Source organism: Petaurus breviceps, unplaced genomic scaffold (genome assembly GCF_028583685.1).
Source record: "Petaurus breviceps papuanus isolate PSGF00001 unplaced genomic scaffold, PetGlider_PUasm1.0 90977, whole genome shotgun sequence".
NCBI classification, from domain to species: Eukaryota; Metazoa; Chordata; class Mammalia; order Diprotodontia; family Petauridae; genus Petaurus; species Petaurus breviceps.
The window spans coordinates 10688175-10710204 of record NW_027187391.1 but is presented as its reverse complement, the minus strand read 5'-3'; the positions used below and the strand labels follow the sequence as shown (position 1 = coordinate 10710204).

Here is a 22030-nt window from a genome sequence, read left to right as displayed (position 1 = left end):
CAAACTCTTACCCAGGAACTTCAAATCCCATAGTCTGCTTCTTTCTAGACACAGTCATTTTGGTAACTTTTGGCACAATTTCAGAATCGCTTCGAGATGACTGAGGATCTACTGATTTTCCTAGTTGAAGAGAAAAAAGTTTGAAACTATCACTACTAAGTCACATTTATAGATTACTTTAAAGATTAAGGATAATTTGCCTCACAACAACCCCATGAGACAAATAGCCAATATATTACTCTAATTTTTTAGATGAGGAAAATGAATAGTGAAAGTGCTTTCTCCATTGCAGAGGTAATAAGCATTAGAGTTGAGAATCAAAACTAGACCCCCCCAACTTCACCTCTAGTACTCTTTTCACACCACCATTCTGCCTTGGTTCAAACTTTAAAGATAACAATTGAGCTTTCTAACCTCTAGTGGCAATAAGAATCAAATGAATTAACACATTTAAAAAGCTTTGCAAGTCTTAAAGCTATATAAATGTTAGCCATCAAGAATATTGGGTTACCAAAATGCTAAGACCCTTCTATTTGCTTCTCTTTGCTAATTCTTCTCTATTCTCTCCAGCTGATTAACCTCAACTAAATTTTATCAGTAACCCACTGGATACTATTTAGTTCTGGTAGTAGTGGGGCAGTAAGTAGGTATTAAGATACTATTAAGTTGTATTCCATAGCTCTTAGGTCTGGCCTCAACATTTAACAGTTTTACAAGACAAAACTCATTGATTAATCAGTTAGATAAATAATTTTTAGCTTTGGAAAAACTCCAGAACAAGGAAAAGAGCTAGTTCTAGAAAGTGATGAGGTCCAAAACTCTGAGTTTACTTTCAACTTTTGTGCTAGAATAAATCTAAAGTGATTGAAAAGTATACAGTAGAACTACAGCTTTATCATCATAATTCAAAAGATCCTTAGATTCTGAGTTAGAAGGAAATCTTCTAGTCAAATCTTCTCATTTTGCATATAGAAAAATTTTAATTTTTTTTTTTAAAGATCTGGGTTATTAGCTGTGAAACTTAAACTCAGGTCGTCTGATCCAGATCTACTAAAATTCCATGGGTAATAAGAAAATAATGTTACTGACAATAACTGACATCTGATTTCCACTTTAGGATTTACAAAGGGTTTTACATACATCATGTTTAAGCATCATAACAACCTTGTGAGGTAAGATGGAAGTATAATTCTGAGTAGTTAAAACAGTTAAGTGACTTGATCATGGTCAAACAATCAGTACAAGTTAGAGGTAGTATTCAAAACTAGATCATTCCTGACTCAAAGTCCAAGGCTTTTTTTTTTTTTTTTTTGCCATTACACTGGGAAATGATGGGAAGCCAGTATAGAACAACCTTTGCCAAAAGCAGATGAACAGAGATGAAATGACAAAATAGCAGCAGAAACCAACGTTCTAGAGGAATAGCTTTCCATTTCCTCTCAAGGACTACTTTTATGTTTTCAAAAATCCTTTCAAATTGATCACAATGTTTCTGAGCACTTATTATATTTAGGAGAAGACAGGATAGATCTAGATTGTGCATGAAAGATCAGAGACAAAAGAAAAATGTAAATTAAACATTATTTAACATAAGAAAATTACTAATCTTGTGGGATGAAAGGAAATTGTTGCTTTTTAAATCTTTTGGAAGTTTCAAAGCACAAACTAGATACCAATCCATAAAGACAGGTACCTGCGATTTCACTTGTATAGGGAACTCTACCAGTGCAAGTCAGTATCTTCCTTGCTTAAAGCAACAGAGGTTACAGTCACACACAGTCAGTATATTGAGATGCAGCGCAGGAGCCCTGAAAGGGCAGTCTTCTGAGCTCTGAGGCTAGTCTTCTATTCATTATACCACAGGCTCTTAATCTACAAATATCTTAAATATTCCATTTTAAGGTAATTTACTTCTTCATGAATAGTAAGGGCACTGTAAACAAATCCAAAGTGTTTTAATATTACTTTGAAAAAAACTGCCATCTAAGTAAATTATGATAGTGTAAGAAAAAGTCAATGGATTTTAAATTTTAAAAAAGATTAAATGTTGCTGGCTAACCACTAAAACCATTATCCCAAATGAAAATTGTGACTTTTTGCTTATATTGGCCTAATTTTTGCATTATTTAACACTTCATATGAATAACTATCTCTTCAATCAAACTGTAAGCTGTTTGAATTTCAGAATGATAAATGTATGCTTCATCTTATCCTGTATAGCACCTCAATGTTGAGTGCATAATGGATGCTCAATTCAAGTATCTTATTAAGGTGGCTATATAAATCCCAAATCCGGCTCTTAAACAACAATAGTAACAATAATAATAGCTAACATCTGCATAGAGCTTTAAGACTTGCAAAGCTCTTTATATACATCATCTCATTTGAGCTCAATAACAATCTTGTAAGGTACTAGCTATTAATATATCCATTTTACAGATGAGTAAACTGGGGCTAAAAGATGTTACACAACTTGGCTGGGGTCACATGGCTGTTAACAGCTGATTTGAACTCAAGTTCTCCGAATTCCAAATCTAGCACTATATCCACCACTCCATCTAAACATCTAAACAAATGAATACAAATTCCCATTAACTCAGACACAAAGCTAATCATTTACATCCATATCAATGACATTATGGAAACTTTTATTAAGTACCTACAATATGCCAGTATATGTTCCAGCAAATGTACAGAAATAAAAACAAAACAAAGGAATGATAACATTTAATGAAAGTAATTAAATCACACTCAAAATTCCTACTACTAAGGAAACGAATATTTGCTTCTACCTTTTAAGAGAAATTATCTAGGCAAATATTAAAGGCTTATAGATACAAAAAAGAACATTTAGTATCCAATAGCCCTTTAGATATGACAAAATTAGCTTCTCTCCCATGGTCACTGACTGCACTCCAATTGTCATTCAAAGACAGGCAATTACTAATATTGGACTAGGACATAAGTTGGTTGCAGGTGTGGGAGAATTTTAAAAATTAACTCTTTTTAAAGACTATATTCAAGATAATCCTTCTGATCATATACAAAAATGATGCTGACCCAACAAAAGAGTATGCTTTATATTCTGAATTGCTTTCCAAGTAGTATTTGATCAATTTGCCCATTTGTGAATGATATACATTTGTTAAATTTTGCGCCAATTTGGAAGGCAGTCTGTGGACATGGGATAAAAACTAATTTATACAAGGGCAGAATCAAATTCATGTTACCTTTGCTGTGACAAGCACTATTCTTTAATTGGCAAATAGTTAGCCACAGAAGAAATTTGGCTATGACCCAGTGTTCTTGATCATAAACACCATCAACAATTATTGAATGTCAACTATTTTTAAGGTACTACTCCATCTTTACAAATTAACTGTCAGTTGCTTTAAGAAATCACAATGTGATTGGCAAAGTTGACAAAAAGGGAAAATGACAAATTTGGACAGACTATGGGAAAAAAAAGTACACTAAATTTACAGTTGGTAATACTGTGAACTGGTCCAGTCGTTCCATAAAGTAATTTGGAACTTAACTAACAAGTTATTAAACTGTGCATAGTCTTTAACCTAGTGATATGACTACTGGGCTTATATCCCAAAGAAACAAAGAATGAAGGCAAGGACCATTTTACAAAAAAATTTATAGCTGTTCTTTCTGTATTGGCAAAGAATTCGAAATTGGAACAATAAGTTAAAGGATATGAATATGATAGATTACTAGTGTGCTATGAGAAATAATGAAGGGACAGTCTAAGAGAAACCTGGGAAGATTTGTATGAACTGAAGTGAGCAGAACCAGGAGAATAATTTATATGATAATAGTATTGTGTAAAGACAAACAACTTTGAAAAGTCTTATGAACTTTAATTAATACAATCACCAACCATGATTCTAGATGACTCATCATGAAACACGTTACCTACCTTCTGAAAGAGGTTATGAATTTAGATTGAAGACTTTTTCTTTGTACAAGGATAAGATGGGAATTAGTTTTGCTTGACTATACATTTCAGTGACAGGCAGTCTTTATATCAAATCAGGGAGAGAAAGGAGGGAAATAAGGTAGATTTTCATCAGTAGAAAAAAATAAAATTAACAACAACCAAAAAAAAAAAAAAAAAGAAACTATGATGTGATAATCTAGAAAACCTGTGTCCCTGAAGTTGTGTCAGAAAACTGAGGTTCTACGCCAAGTTCACATAACTGGTTATGTGACCTTTATTAGTGACAATATCTCTGAACCTCAACTTCTTCAGAAGTAACAAGAGGCAACTGGACCACTTATTCCATAAACTGGCTCTTTTTCAGGTCATAAGGGTACTACCATATCAATCAAATTTGGTGAATGCCAAACTCATCATTTCAGCTATTTTGAGAACATGACTATTCGATGATGAGTGCTTATTCTTGAACGTGTGTAATATGCATGATATATTTATAAAGCATTTAAGGCATAGTTGGGTTAGCATAAAACCTTCTATGCAGACAGAAACATCTGTTGCCAATAGAAAAAACTAAAAGGTACTCCCAAAGTATATCTGCAACATAATTAACAGAGAGAATCCAATTATTATACATTGAACTTTGTGGTTCTCTTCCCCTTACATTTTTCTTATCATCCTTTTCAAGAGTCTGAGATAATCCTGCAACTAGAAAATATTAACTTCCAGTCTTGTGACTCATTATCTTTCTAAAGAATTATTCATTCTTTTCACATGCAAAGTTCTCTTTTAGTCCTTTTCCCTTCTGCTTTAAGTACAACAGATCAATCAGTCAACAACTCTGTGAAAGTGTGCAAGGCACTGTGTTAAGTGGTAGGAATACAAAATTCAAGTAGAAAGACAGTCTCTTCCCTCAAGAAATTTACATTCTAATGGAGAAATACAACACATAAAAGGGAGCTAAAAACCTTAGAGAGGCAATGAGAAAGTTCTATGTAGATGAGTCAGCAGTGTGTATGGAGAAGAAAAACATGGTTGGCCTAAGCCTGCTGCTTAAATTGGAGGGTCTGGGAAGAACCAGGCAATCAAAAGGTGAGGTCTAAGGGGTAAAAGGTACTTCCAATGTAAGTAGTCCTGGAATGGAATGAGCTTCCACGTTAAAGAGGTTTCTGTGGTATGAGACAAATGTTCTGTGGAGATGAGTCAACCCTGCAGCCTAGAGACCTTGATCTGACTCCTAGTACTTCCTTGAGCTTCCAACTCAATTCTCTTCTCCCACAGTGATAATCTCCTTAATGTTCTCTATTCACCTACTGCCTGTATTTTCTATCCATTAACTCTCAGCTCTTCAAGAAACATGCTGCTTAAGAAGGCAATATAGAAAAAGCAGTAGAATGAGTCAGGCTATTTGGTTTTGAGTCTTAGCTCTGCCACTAACTAACTAAAGAACCTAGTTCAGGCCAATCTAACCTCTGGGCCTCAATTTTCCATTTAAAAATTGAGTAAGTTGGATTAAAGGCTATTCTGGACAAAATAATCAGTGAACCAATAAGCAATTTCAGCATTTGTTAAAATTACTATCATCTTTGGGAGGCTAGGTGGTACAGTGAATAGAGCACTAGCCCTGGAGTCTGGTGGACCTGAGTTCAAATCCAGTATCAGACACTTAACACTTACTAGCCATATGACCTTGGGCAAGTCACTTAACCCCAATTGTCCTGCCCTCCCCCATCCAAAAAAAAATTACCCATAATCTCATCTTGATCAAATCTCTAGACCTCTTCTATATTCTTAAGTCCATATTTCCAACATATGCAACACAACCAACAACCCTCTCAGGCAGGTCAACTCTGCCTGACATTCCTTACTCTAAGAACTGGAAAACAATATAAAGTAGCATATGATGAAACACAAAAGTTACTAGTACCAATAATCAAATGGCATATATAGCATTTATCTTAGGTAATCTTCATAAGGGTAGGGGTCATGCCTTTTCAAAATTATTTTCCCCCAACACCTCACAAGATGTAATGTAAACATTAAGCACTCAATAAATATTTGAGGAATTAATGAAGAAGATATGTGCATATATGTGTTTAAGCACATATAATATCATGTATCATACCAATTTTTCGGTCTAAAAGTTCAACCTCCTAGTAATCCAACTCTCCATATTCAGCCAGGGGTATTAAGATGACAGGCTTAATTGTTAAAAAGCTTTTCCTTGGAGCCAAGATAGAAGAAAAGGCAGAGACTTGCCTGACCTCTCCCAAATTCCCCTCCAAACAATTTTAAAATAATACCTCAAAACAATTCTGGAGTGGTAGAACAAATGAAAGGATGGAATGAAACAATTTGCCAGTCCAAAACAACTTAGAAGGTCAGAAGGAAAGGCCTGTTGCAGCTGGATGAAAGAGTAGCACAGTTCAGCACAGGCAAGACAGCAGCAGGCCTAACCTCGACAAGACAGGAGTAAGGCCCCACACCTGTGCAACACAGCCAACAGGGGCAAATAAACTGGCAACAGCCAACTCTCAACCCACAAACAGTAAGAGTTTGGGTCAACTGGTCAGGAGATTACAGGGGTCCCTTTGTGGGCACTGGGTGCAGGACTCTGTTGCACTATCCATATGGATTCAAGTCAAAAATCCTAAATCACAGTCCCAGGGCAAGAGGAAGCAGTAGAATGCCAGAGCTTGTAGCAGCCATAGGGGAGCTGGAATCCTGATCACAGTTCTAGGGCAGAAAAGAATGCTCATCACTGATCACAGACCAGAGTGCAGGTCAGGAGAAGCATCAACAAACCTCTCCTTAAATCACATCACTTAGCAGAAGAACTGAAAACCTACAGACCCCCAGAATCAGCTCTGAAAACAGCTGCAAACAACTTGAAGCTTGGGACAGTGCCCCTTACACCCCAGGAGCAAAGCCCAACTTTGACATAAAGTTAAGTCAAGAAATAGGCTGGAAAAATGAGGAAACAACAGAAAAAAAAATTTTATTATAGAAAGTTAATGTGGTAACAGGGAAGATCAAAACACAAATTCAGAAGAAGACCAACAAAGTCAAAACTGCTACATTTAAAGTATCAAAGAAAAATGTCAATTGGTTTCAGGTAAAAAAAGGATTACTGGAAAAGCCCAAAAAAGATTTCAAAAATCAAATAAGAGACAAAGAGGGGAAACTGGGAAAAGAAATGAGAGTACAAAAGAAAATCATAAAAAGAGAGTCAACAGTTTGGTAAAGGAGGCGCAAAAAAATTCACTAAAGAGAGCTCATTAAAAAGCAGAATTGGCCACATGGAAAAAGATCTACAGAAATTCACTGAAGAAAAGAATTTTAAAAGAATTGACCAAATGGAAAAAGAAGCACAAAAGTTCAAGGAAGAAAATATTACCTTAAGAATCAGAATTGGGCAAGTGGAAGTTAATGACTCCATAAGATACCAAGAAAAATTTTAAAAAATATTTTAAAATGCAATAATAGAAAATGCAAAATGTCTCATTGGAAAAACAACTGACTTCGAAAACTAATCAAGGAGAAATAATTTAAGAATTATTGGAATGCCTGAAAGCCAGGACAAAAAATAAAAAATAGACATCATATTTCAACAAATTATCAAGGCAAATTGCTCTGCTATGCTAGAACCAGAGGGTAAAATAGAAATTGAAAAAATTAATCTCCTGAAAGAGTTCCCAAAATGAAAACTCCCAGGAATATTATAATCAAATTCCAGAGCTCCTAAGTCAAGGAGAAAATATTGCAAGCAGCCAGAAAGAATTCAAATATAGTGAAGCCACAGTCAAGATAACCCAAGATTTAGCAGCTTCCATTGTTAAAGGATTGGAGGGCTTGGAATAAGAGATTTCAGAGGGCAAAAGAGCTAGAATTACAACCAAGAACCACTGAGGAAAAACTGAGTATAATGCTTCAGGGCAAAAAATGGACATTAAATGAAACAGAGGGCTTCAAGTATGCCTGATGAAAACACCAGAGCTGAATAGAAAATGTGACTTTCAATTACAAGACTCAAGAGAGACATAAAGAAGTAAATAGGAAAGAGAAATCATAAGGAAATAAATAAAATTAAGCTGTATATGAGAAGATAATTGCAAATCCTAACAATTTTATCATTATTACGGTAGTTAGGAGTATACATAGAAAGCATGGGTATAAATTGACTATGATGGTTTGATATCTAAAAAATTAAGGGTTGAGAAAGAGGAATGCACAGGGAGAAAGGAGAGATAGAAGGGGATAAATTATCTCACATAAAAGAGGTGTGAAAAAGCTTTTACAATGGTGAGAAGACAGAAGTGGAGGGTAGCATTTGAACCTTACTCTCATGAGATTAGGCTCAAAGAGGAAATAATACACACTAAGTTGGGTATAGAAATCTATCTATCTTACCCTATATGAAAGTAGAAGAAAGGGATAAGAGAAGAGAGGACGGGGCTGATAAAAGGGAGTACAGATTAGGGGAGGTGGTAGTTAGAAGCAAACTACTTTTGAGGATGGACAGGGTGAAAGCTGAGAAAGCAGGATAAGCAGGAGGGGAAATAGGATGAATGGAAATACATAGTGAGTAATCTTAACTGTGAAAAAATGTTTACATTAAGTTTCTCTGACAAAGGCCTTATTTCTCAAATATATAGAGAACTGACAAATTTATAAGAATATAAGTCATTCATCAATTGATAAATGGTCAAAAGCTATGAATAGGAAGTAATCAAAGTCTGTTATAGTTACATGAAAAAAAAGTTCTAAGTCCCTACTGATGAGAGAATGCAAATTAAAACAAGTCTCAGCAACCACCTCACACCTGTCAGTTTGACTAATATGACAGAAAAGGAAAACGACAAATGTTGAAGGGAATGTGAGAAAATGGAGACACTAATGCACTGCTGGTGATTCAACCATTATGAAGAGTAATTTGGAACTATGCCCAAAGGACTATAAAACCCTTCAATTCAGCAACAGCACTACTAGGTCTCCATCCCAAAGAGAAAAAATAATAAATAAACAAGTGAATGAATAAATGAAAACAAAAGGACACATATGTATAAAAATATTTAGAGCAGCTATTTCAGTGGTGGCAAAGAATTGGAAATTGAGGGCATGCATGTCCATGCATTGGAGAATAATTTAACAGGTTGTGGCATATGATTGTGATGGAATGCAATTTTGCTATTAAGAAATGACAGGCAAATATGCTCTCAGAAAAACCTGGAAAGACTTACAGGAACTAATGCAAAGTGAAGTGAGTCAAGCCAGGAGAACACTGTAGACAGTAACTGCAATACTATATATATGATGATCAACTGTGAATGACTTAGCTATTCTCAGGAATACAATTATCCTAGATAGTTCCAAAGGACTTAGGATGAAAAATGCTAGCCACTTCCAGAGAAAGAACTGATGGAGTCTGAATATAGAGCAAAGCATGCATACTTTTTTAAACTTTATTTTTCTTATTTATTTGTTTTTTGGTCTGTTGTTTTCTTTCACAACATGAATAATATGGAAATGTTTTTACATGATTACACGTGTGTGCCTTCTGAATGATGGGGTAGGAGAAGGAGAGTTTGGAACTCAAAATTTTAAAAGATGAATGTTACAAAGTGTTTTTACATGTAATTGGGGGGGGGGGCGAATGTGTGTGTATATGTATGTATGTATATATATAAAGTTTTTCCTCACATCAAACCTATGTCATAGTATCTATAACTTCCATCTATTGAACCTACTTCTCTTTTTGCAGTAAAGAGTACAAGTTTGAATCTCCTTCCACATTGCATGCTGTTCTACAATTATATGAAAACATTTATTAAGTGCCCCCCCCAAGTCTTCTCTTAGAAAGAGAGCACCTAACTGCCTTTGATATGTTTAAGTAACCTGGAACAAATGAACTGCTTAACAGACAGCTGACAGGTTTGTTAAGTTACTGTCAACAACCTCTGAAATATTCAAAAGGGACAACATGACTACAGCAGTTTTTCTGAAAAAAGGCCTTGGTGTTTTAGTGGACTCAATTGTAAGGTTCAATAGACACATAGAGTACGAATTTTTTTTTTGACAAAGTTACTACACTGGCAGACCAGGGCTGAGCAGTCTGCCTGTAACACATACCAAAGTTCCTTGAACATAGTGAGGATTTTGTAAATGCTTGCTGAAGTTAGTTAATGCTGTAAAGATGATTTTTCTAGATTTTAGCAAAGTTGGAGCATTATAGTCTACACTAGTAAATTAGGCAAATTTAGAATTTGTTGAATGATCATACCCAAAAATATATCAATGATCTAAAGTCAACTTAAAGAACTTCTAATAATCTATATTTGGTACTGTATTGCTAATTACTTTTATCAATGACTTAAATATTGGTTGGTGACATCAAGCTGGATGATAGGTAAAATGTTGGTGACAGTGTCAGGATTTGAAATTATCTTGAAAGGTTAGAACACTGGGATAAATAAAGTATAAAATTTAATAACAAATGTAAAATCTTACAATTGGGTTCAAAGAATCAATTTTACAAGTAAAAGAATGGCAAGAAAGTACTTTCTCTGAAAAAGATCTCAGGGTGTTATGATATTGTAAGCTCAGGTGTATAATATGACACTAGAAAACTTAATTTTTGGTTGCTTAAGGAGATCTACAGGGTACAGAATTATGTAGGTAAAAGTCCCATTATACTGTGTGAAAAACAAGGAATACACCTGAAAAATACTATGATTGGTTCTCAGAATCAGATTTTATGAAGGAAATTCATGAACTGAAGATCATCTAGAGAAGGATAACCAGGGTGCCTTCAAGGACTCAAGCCTATATCATATGAAGACTGATCAAAGGAAAGAAAAATGCTTGGCCTAGAGAAGATGATTTAAAGGGGCCATCATAGCAGTACTGAAATATTTGAAAGACTGTCATCTGGAAGAGGGAATAGACTTATTCTGTGTGGTCTCAGAAAGCAAAAAGTAGCAATGGATAGAATTCAACTCAATTGAAGAAATACTTATTAAATATCTATTCTACATCAAGCATTGTGCTGGGCTTTTAGAATATAAGGAAAAAGTTAGAAGTTATACAGAAGTAAATTCAAGTGTGATTTAAAAACAAAAAAAGGCCAAAGCAACCTGACCCTAACAAGCAGAGAGCTACCCAAAATTGGAACAGGCCACCTTCCAGCTCTTCACATTTGTAAATACTATAACAATTGTTGTTATAAATATGCTAATTTTTTTCAATTTGAGCAATATTACAAAAAAGACCTTAAGAAATATTCCAAAATACTTCACTTAACTTTAAAATTATGAATGCATTTTACAAATTGTTTCCAGTGCACTGAAAACTTTTTAAATAAAACTGATATACAGAACAAAGCTATTATATAATGAGCATCTAAAACACCTTGATTTATTTAAGGTCTAAATTATACTTTTTATCAGATCATTCTTAAAGTAGTAAACAATGAAAGAGAAAAGTACAGTAAGGTCAATTCACCAAATCATAATTACTGCTGCTCAAAATAATCTCTGGTCAAAATAATCTTGAGCTATAGGCTTTTAAAGGTCATTTCCTAAATACTCACAGGTAGGGGTTTTCCAGGTAAGTACAACTTCTTGCCATTAACTATTACCTTTTTTGTAAGTTTCAATCTGTCTGTACGGATATGAAGAAAAAGTTCAGATTTTAAAAGTTTTCAAAGAACTTGAAAGTCAAGTTTAAAGGGAAAACTACCTTTCTAAGTGTGAACTGATTCTACTTAATCTACCTAAAACTTTTAAATTCCTGTTAAAAGAGTCAGATTCAGGAAACATGTCTGCCAGGAGCTACTGAGAATAAACCCCTTTCTGCAATAATTTGTCTGCATTACCAGAGATTTTTGGTACCTGCACTTTGTTTACCTTTGAAAAGCTTAGGGGCAGCTAGGTGGCACAGTGGATAGAGCACCAGCCCTGGAGTCAGGAGGACCTGAATTCAAATCTGGCCTCAGATACTTAACACAAAACTAGCCATGTGACCTTGGGCAAGTCACTTAACCCCAATTGCCCTACCTTCCCCCCTCCAAAAAGCTAAATAAATAAGTAAATGAGTAAATAAATAAATAAAATAAACTTAAAATAACATAGCTTATATCTAAAGCCCATCAACTAATAAACATTTAAAAATCTACTACGTGCCAGGCACTGTGCTGAGGACACAAAAAAGGCAAAAGACAGTCCCTGCTCTTAAGGAACTCAAAAATCTAATGGGGAAGACAATGTGAAAACAATTATGTACAAACAAGCTATATACAATATAAATAGAAAATGATCAACAGACTAAAATTAAAAGGATCAGAGAAGGCTTTCTATAGCAGGTAGAAATTTAAGCCATGAAGGAAGATAAGGAATCCAGAAAGCAGAGATAAGGAGGAAGATCATTTCATGTGGGGGGGAGGAGTCAATAAAAATACCCAGTCAGAATATGAAACAGTAAGGAGGCTTTTGTTACTAGTTTAAAGAGTAAATAGGGAATATGTCTAACATATTAGAAGACTAGAGGGGAGGGTTATAGGTAATGAAGGGCTTTGAATGCCAAACACAAGTTTTATATTTAAAGGGGAGTGACATGGCCAGATCTACACTTTAGAAAAATTACTTTAGTGGAAGATGGACTGGAGTGGGGAAAGACTTCTGACAGGCTGACCAACAAGGAGACTATTGCAACATTCAAGTAAGAGAAGATGAGGGTATGTTACAAGGATGATCAAACCACATTTGTGAAACATTGTGATCAAATCACAATTTGGTGATCCTTTCCCTCTTCCAATCCCTCAAATACTTGAAGACAGCACTGAAGACAGTTACCATGGTTTCCCTTAGCTCTTTTTTTCACTAAGTTAAATATTCTTAGTTCCTTCAACCAATTCATCTATGGGAACAACTTAAGGCCTTTCACCAATCAATTTACAGAAATCCATATTAGATAAGCAATGTGCACAAGGGTAGAGAGCTAAATAGTTATGCAGCTTGAACTCATTCCCAGGTCTACTGCTTCTCATTCTAAAATTCTAATTTAATGCATTACTGTTTCTCTCCCCTTTGTGCATACTTTTACCTTTTCCTACTGATAACCAGTATTTCAAGCCTATAGGTACCATATTTAAACACAGTATATCAATGGGACCACATAAACGATATCAATGCAATATGGTTCAAAGAATCATAAACACAGAACTCATTTTATAGATGACAAAACTACCTAGAGAGGTTAAGCAACTTGCTCATAGTGGCAAAGCCTATATTCTGGAAATTTAGTGTTCTTTATAATACATGCTGTCGTATTTATACACACACACATATATACATATGTAGATATACCACATGTGTACATTACTCACATACATGTTGTTTCCTCTACATACATAAGGTTTCCTCCACATATATATACATATACATACACATACATACATAAACACACACATACATACACACATATATACACAAATTCTCTATACCTGTGAGCTTATATGATACAATATATAAAATGCCTTTAAGTTAAAAGCAATTAAGTGACCAAGTCATTATTCAATAACACAGTACACTTTAGCACTTTAGTACTTCAATATTAAATGGGATCAAAATAGCACTAGCTATGTCACAACAAAATATCTTATTTTCCTTTTGTAAATTAGTCAAAGAAAACATTTTCCATTACTGCATTCAATTATGCAATTATCAAAGATATATTAGGTACTGTTTGCTACTACCAAAAAAACAAAAACCAGGGCTTTAGAATTTATTAAATGAGTAGGACATATAAAATATAAACTGATATGCAAAATGCAGGAAGACAGCATAGCACTAAAATACAACAAATACTTTAAAAAAGTTTCTTGGTTCAGGTTAACATTCATCAGTGTAATTTATGTTAAAGATTACATCTAATTTTCAGTACATAAAAAACCTAAGAACTAAATTTAGAAAAGGACTTGAAAAAATGATAATCATATTTGCATACATAACAATTTGTGCCAATATTGGCATATTTCATCCATTTTGGCTAGATGGGAAACAAGGTGGGAAGGTAGATTAATATATAATGAATTCAAAAGAGTAGAGTAATCTAAGTAGGAGTTAATGAAAGCCTAAACTTAAGTGGTAGTTGTTTGAGTAGGGAAAAGGAGATGGACATAAGAAATGTTGTGGAAATAAAAATGACACAATTTGGCAAATGTTTGGATATGAAGAGTAAGGAGGTGAGTGTAGGGTCAAGACTGTAAACGGGAGACCTGTAAAAATGGTAGTGCTCTTGCCAAAAAGAAGTTGACAAAAGAGCTGAGTTTGGAGAAAAATACAAGTTCTATTGGAGGAAAATATAAGTTTAAGATATCTATGGGACATGCATCCAACAAGTAACTGTGATGTAGGACTGAAGCTCAGAAGAGACTTGGTCTGGATAAATAAATGTGTGAAATTATCTGCATAGAGATGATCATTAAACCTAAGGAAGCCGAGGATCTTACCAAATAAGAGTGCAAAAAAAGAAGAAAATGCCTAGGACCAGAGCCTTTGGGTATGGTTACAGGGTGTAATATGGAAGATGAGTAAACAAAACAGACTAAGAAAGAGTAGTCAAACAGGCAAGATGAAAACCAGTCATGTCACAAAAACCAGAGAAAAGAGAGTATCCAGGTGGAGAGCTGGTCAACAATGTGAAATGAAGCCAATAGATGGCCATGTGGGTAGGGGTGGGGGAGCACCAGGGGATTTGGCAATTGAAAGATTCTAGAAGAGAAAACATTACCTGACCTGGGCTCTCAAGAAAATTAAAGATTCTAAGAGGTCAGGATGGGAAAGAAGTACATTCTTTGTACGGGGGATAGTTTGTGCTCAAAGTTACAGTGGCAAGAGATAAAATAGATGGGAGAGGGGAGAGACAGGAACCCGAGATACCAATTAGGAAATATTACAGTAGTATAGGTAAGAGGTAATAACCTGAACTATGGTGGTAGCAGTCATGGATTAAGAGAATGATTGTGACAGATGTTGTAGACACAGAATGAGCAAGACTTGGAAACTGACTTTTTATGGAGAATGAGGAATACAGAAGAGTCGTGGACATGGGTGACTGACTATAAAGACAGCAGTGTCCTCATAGGAATGAGGAAGTTTCAAGGAGGAACAGGTTTAGAAAGGAAAAATATTAAGTTTCATTTTAGACATGTTCAGTTTGAGATGCTGGTAGAACACACAGATAGGGATGTCGAGGAGACAGTTGGTAAGATGGAATGCTAGTCTGAAGAAATAGTGGATCCAGATACATAAAATTTAGAATAATTTGCACACAGATAACTGACTCCATTGGGGCTGATGAGATCATTAAGACAGAGTATCAAATGGCAAGAGAAGATACCCCAGGAGAGAGGTTAGCCCCCTGTCTCCCCATTCACATCCTCCACGTTTAAAAAGCATAAGATAAATAATGATCCAGCATAGGAGACTAGAAAGAAGGTGGAAGGAGAAATGAAGAATAATACAGTGCCACAGAAGCTAAGGAAAGAAAAACTAAAGAAGGGAAAGGTTTTGACTGAATTCTTACCCTTCCTTTTCAAACTAATCAATGGCCTTCTTCCACCTCCCAGTTGATAATGGTTTCTCCCCACTGTTTTACATTATTATTTTATGTATCTTTAATATAATTATTAACTCATATTTCTGTAGCATTAAAGGTTTTAGAGAATACTTTTCTCATAACAATTCTCAGAGATATTTAAAGTTTTACTACCATTTTAAAAATGGGGAAAAGAAACAATACAGAGGTTATAAAACTTAGTCACACAGCTATTAAGTAGCAAAGCTGAGTCTTCTGACCCAAGATATTCTTTCCACTATACTGTTCTTCCTCTTCTATTATGCTTACCATGTATCATTATTGTCCTTGAATATAATTTATATTTCTACTAGACTGTGAGATCCATGATAGCAAGAACTGTTTATCTAAACTTTCATTCTCCTCCAGGACCCTGTACAGCGCTCTGCATAAAATAGGAATTTACTTAATGTTTGTTGGATTATTTTTTTCCATTCTACCAGAATAAGGCATAATGTTGTGAGGTCCATAGCCAGAAGGAAAGGCTATTTCTAAGAAAACTTAAAATGATACTGGTTCAATGACAAAGAAGCATTATAACTTGAAAGATGTCCCACAAAAAGGAAGGAAAATTAAAAAAAAAACACCCTATTTTGCATGTACAAATGAGAAAGCTGAAAGTATCTCAAGAATTGTAGAAATTTTAAAAAACACCTATTTTACATACGCAAATGAGATAAAGCTGAACAGATCTTCAGAATTGAGAACATAAACACAAATTTTCTAGCACTAGTTTTCTAAGAACTTAAAGAAAAATGAATACTGTACCACATATATGCACACAGAAATAAGTCATAATATTTAAGTATATATCAAAATAGAAACTTTCTAATACTCAGATAAATCAGTAACAGATAAATTGTCAAGAACTTTTTCAGCAATACAAAAACAGACTTTTAAAAAATCTTCCCTTAATTAGAATGCCTGATGGAATTGTGCAATCATATGGAGTATATCCTTAATATCAAATGAAAAGATTACATTTAATGTTTTACTAATTTAGACTTCAATAAAAATGAAAATTTTGATAGCAACATTTCCTCTGATCTTAGAAGTTGTAAACCAAGAAACATGCTACACAGGAAAAGAATTTAGTATTGCATTCAAATAAAAGTTAAAACAAAGGTAATGCTATAATAATGTTATGAGTTATATTTCGTGGTAATTATTCATAAAAGGTTAATAAGTTCAAATACATGGCTGGAATTTTCACAAAACTAAGTAATTTCACCTCCCTGTTCATTCTCTATTATCTATAAACAGTTTAACCACTGGCAGTAATCTCTGATGCTATATATTTTATTACATACTACATTTATTATATATTATTACATATTCAGAATCAGGTCTTTCAAAATTAAAGGACAAAGCAAACCATGTTGTTGTCAACAACAACAACAAAACCCCATACCACTCAAGAGCTACTGAGTCATCTCTTCTGATTTTTACTGCGAAACCTCCAGAAAATAATATTTGCTTGCTGCTCCCACTTCCTCACCACCTATCTTCTATTAAGTGCCTTTTTGATGCTGTTCCCATAACTTTATTGATACTGTTCTCTCAAAGAGTAATCAATGAGTTAACTGCCAGACCTAATGATTTTCCTCACTCTTCATTCTCCCTGACATTTTGGCAACACTAATATCACTGATTCTCCCTTGGCTTCAACAATACTGACTAGACTGGTTCTACCTCTAACAATTCTTTCTCTTTCTCTGACATATTCCCCTTCCCAACCTTCTTAAATGTAAATGGTACTGTCATTATTTTTTAGTATTCTGAAGAAAAGCAAGTATCACAGAATCTTTGGCAGATCAACGGATTATAGGATCACAGAGTGAGAATAAGAAATCTCAGAAGTCATACAGACCAACTCTTCCCTTTTAGAGATGAAGAAACTGAAACCCAAAGAGTTTGTGATGTCCCCAAAGGCACATAAAGAGTTAAACAGAACTTGAGTCCTGTGAGAAGAATGAGGAGAATAGAGAGGATCCAAATAGACTATGGAAGTTTTTAATAAAGCAATGTACCTTCTAAAAAAAGATAAGATACATTTGGTGAATGTATCTAAAACAAAACACAGACATGGAACAATGAATTTCAGAGCAAAAGCAAGACAAGAAGTTTGGAAGAACAACTGAAATCTCTAAAAAACAAAGTAACTGACCTTTAGAAATCTTGGTGGTATAATATGATATGCACTAAAAACCCTAGAAAGTATTATTCAGGGAACGATAAAAGAATATTGTGCACAACTATTATAGAGTACAAAATGCAAATTAACAGAATTCAATTACAGAAGAATAGTAAGTTCAAGTCATCTAGAAATATAGTTTCTAAGTTCTGCACTTAGATATGAAAAGAAATGCCCTTAAAAGATCTAGAAGGAACATCACATTAAACACAAAAAACCATTCATCATCTACAAATAAAAGAAAAGCCTGCAATGATATACTAAAAGAAAAAAAAAAGGCTAATACACAGTATACTTTTATGTAATAGATATAAAAGTATACACATGTATACCTTTAACAGATCAGATTTTCAATCATTCATCAAACAAATTCCAAGATGAGCAGGGCCTCTGAAATGTAAATTTGGGAAGAAAAGAAGAAAAAAGAAAGTAGGTAAAAGGAGACAGTAGAAAAGAAGAAGCTTTATGCGTGACAACCAACTTTGATAGACCAGAAATGATTTTGATTGACAACCAACTTTGATTGCTCAGAAATGCAGGGCTATAAGTAAACTCCAAAAGTCTCATGATGGAGAGAGATGTCTACAATCAGAGAAAGAACCAGAAAGAACAGAGTTTGAATGCAGATCAAAGCAAATTACTTTCTTGCTTTTTCTTGTTTGGTTTGGTTTCCTCTTTCCAACTGTTTGTTCCATCCAATACAATCCTCCTTTATAACCTGAACGATATCTAATGTGAAAGTATCTGTAGATGCTATACCTGATTGTATGCCGCTATGGGTGGGGGGGGGGGAGAAAACTTGAAACTCAAACTGGGGAACTGAATCTTGTAAACTCAAAGTAAATGAACAAATTAATAAAGACAAAAAAAAGAAAAGAAGCTTAAATATAATCAAGTCCATCTTGCTACAAAAAAAAAAAATGATTATAATCTTGGACCTCATTAATACCTATTGTGGTTCAGAATGAGAGTGGTGATGATCTTGCTTCTGACCTGGTCAGGTCAAGTATAGATCATTATGTTCAGTGTTGACAGCCATATTTTAGGAAGCACGCTGAAAAGAATGGTGCAGTGAGATGGAGAAGTGGATTTGGTATAAAGGACTCAGATTCAATTTGAGATATGCTATTACCTATCTATATGACCATTCATAATTTATTTAACTTGAGTTTCAGTTTATACATGAGTAAAATGAAGGGATTGGAATGCTGAATCTTTAAGGTCCCTTCTTACTCTAAATGCTAAGATTCTATAAACTGGAAAATGACCAAAGGAGGGCAAACAAAGTGGTCAGAGTACTAGAGACTATGGTACAATAAATGGTGGAGAAAAGTGGGTATGTTTTGACTAGAAAGGTAATGAGACTGACGTGTTCAAATATATGAAAGTGCAGTCTTGTGTAAGATGGTCAAAATTTCTGCTTCACCACAGAGGTGAATGGTTGGAAGTTATAGGAAGGTGAGTTTCAGATTTATATAGGAAAAAAGATAACAATTAGAACTACATTAAAGTATAAAGGCAACATATTCCATCACTAGAGCTTCCCATCACTACTCAGTAGATGGGAATTTCATAATCACTGGAGATTTAAGGGGAGACTGGATAACCACCTGTAAGGTATGCTTTGATGGAGGTTAAAGCTTCAGGTATAGTTGGACTGGATGGATGATCTGTGAAGTTCCTTCCAACTAATTCTATGATTTCATATTGGAAAGCAAATAGCACAGGTAGTAGTAATGAACATGCTCCTGGTTTTGTCCCTTGGACAATATTACAACCTCTTTGAAAACCTGTAAAATAAGGGAGTTGATCAAAGATTTCAAACACCCAGGCCAAGGCCAATGAAATTTCTACATCAACTTCCCCAACAATGTATTTATCTATTTGACTATGTGACAGTTCTTTGTGAAGAAGGGGAAAAAAAGAATTAGATAAAAGTAAAGCAAATAAACTTAAAAACTATGAAATCTATGTTGAGGACCATTTGACTATATCATCTATAAAAATTCTACCCCCCAATGAATTACAGTATGCAATTATTTTAAAATTTAAGATTTGATGCAGCCATATATAGGAACAGGCAGCAGAAAGGAGACAACACTTTAGAGATATACTAAAATATCAACAAAACAAGTTATATTCTGAATTCTGAAGTGCACTAATTCTGCAAAAGTTGGTCTAGGTAAGTTTTGTATAGATTTATTTCATTTCCCAATTGAGAATCAATCAGGTATAATCATTTCTCAATTGCAATTACCCAGTCTCTCTACCATAAGTCCAAATGGCATATCCATACTATCTCTTCCCAAACCTCATTCAAATTCTAATCAGCTCATTTCTAAGTAGCACTTTTATCTTATAAACCATTTTGCCATGCCATTTGGAAATCCTACTATCAAAATCCCCTACAGTCTGAAATTTTCAATAAGATTCCTCCCATCTCTAAACTTTAACCAAAAACTTAGCTCTCTTATGAAGAGACACAAAATCTATTACAATGATTCCCAGTAGAAGTTATTCCTTCTCTTACTTCCAATAATGCCAAGGGTCCCATGGATAGGTAGGCATAGCTTTTATATCCCACAATAACATTTCACATTGTGAGCTTCACATAATCCATGTAAACCACTTTCTCCCTATCTTTGTCACAGTTGCATACTGAGCTCCAGATAATTCTCCCAGATTACTTAGTGAATTAGCAGCTGGCATACAGCCTTCCATTCTTCCATATTCTCCTGCTATCATCCTTGGGAATTTCAATATTCATACTGATGATTTATCTAATAATCTAACCTTAATTTTTTAACCTCAACTATAGCAACCAAGTGCTCTTCCCCACCTGAACCACACATGGGCACAGTCACAAATTAGACTTCATTGTCTATTGGACTAGAACGCATAAAAAATCACAGCATTAAAAAGAACCTTTGAGGTTATCTAGTCTAACGTGCACCTATTTTTTTCTAGAACTTCCCAGACAATTATGTAGTCTTACTTAAAATCCTCCAAAGAGAATAAACCCAATCCATACCAAAGGTGATTCCACTTCTGGATAGGTCTCTTAGAAGTTTTTCCTTACATAAGGACTAAATTTTATGGACTGCAATTTCTACCCACTGTTCTTTGGCTTTTCATGGCCAAGCAAAAGGGGAAATCATTATTCCATATGGAAGCTCTTTAATTACTCAAAAACAATTGTCATATTGCCCCTAACTTTTCTCTTTCCCAATTCTTTCAATTAATCCTTGAATAGCATGGCCTCTAGTCTCTTCATCAAGGTCATACTCCCTCGGTATGCATTCAAGCTTATCAATGACATTCCTAAAATATGGCACTTCAGCCTAAAGACAATATTCTAGATGTTATGTGACCAAGGTAAAGTATGGTGGGACCATCACCAATCTCATTCTGCACAGCATGTCTACCTTAATACAATTTAGAACAGAATTTGTTATTTTTGTTCTTGTCATACTATTAATTCATTTTGCTAGTTCCAGTTCTTTTCCACATTATCTTAGAAACATCTCTCCATCCTATTCTGAAAAAGATGATTTTTTGAACCCAAATGCTGAATTTTATATTTATCCCTGTTAAGTTTCATTGTATTAGATTTATCCCAACATTCCAGCTTATTGAGATCTTCTTGGATTCAAAACTGTCATTGCATGTGTTAGTTTTTACACCTAGCCTCGTGCCTTTGGCACATTTGATATGCATGCCATCTGTACCATGATCAAAATCATCAATAAACATGTTAAAAAGTACAAAAGTCAACACATACCCTTAAGGGACTCTAATATAGATGTCATTCCAAGTCTACAGTAAACTATTAAAGACTATTCTTTGAGTCATTTTCCTTAAGGATCAAATAAGAGACTTAGTAAATACTAAATGTTTTGCTAAAATCTAATTATACTTTATATCACATAGACAAAATTCCTATGATCTAACAATTTATTAATTATGCCCAAAGAGAAATGATAATTGGTTGATGAAGCCATGCTTGCTTTTCATGAAAACCACTTCCTTTCTAATACTCACAAGCCATCATTTAATAACTTATTTTATGGATGTGCCAAAAAGGGAAGATCACCAGTCTAAAGTTTGTAGTATCAACTTTCTTCCCTTTTTGGAAAATTGTGAAACATTTCTCCAACTCTACAACTTTGCTCTTACCTTCTGGTTACAAATGTCAGCTACTTCAGGATCCCTAATATAAATTTTCTGAATTTTGAGATGATGTCATTAGGTACATC

General features: G+C 34.4%; 1 protein-coding gene across 3 annotated transcripts in view; it reads right to left on the bottom strand.

The window, feature by feature from the left end:
• HBS1L (HBS1 like translational GTPase) overlaps positions 1 to 22030 on the bottom strand; it is a 120055-nt gene that overhangs the window by 51221 nt on the left and 46804 nt on the right. For all 3 annotated transcript variants that reach the window (XM_069077320.1, XM_069077321.1, XM_069077323.1), the window contains one exon: positions 12 to 120. In XM_069077320.1, the coding sequence (XP_068933421.1) occupies positions 12 to 120 (109 nt within the window). The remainder of the gene's footprint in view (positions 1 to 11; positions 121 to 22030) is intronic.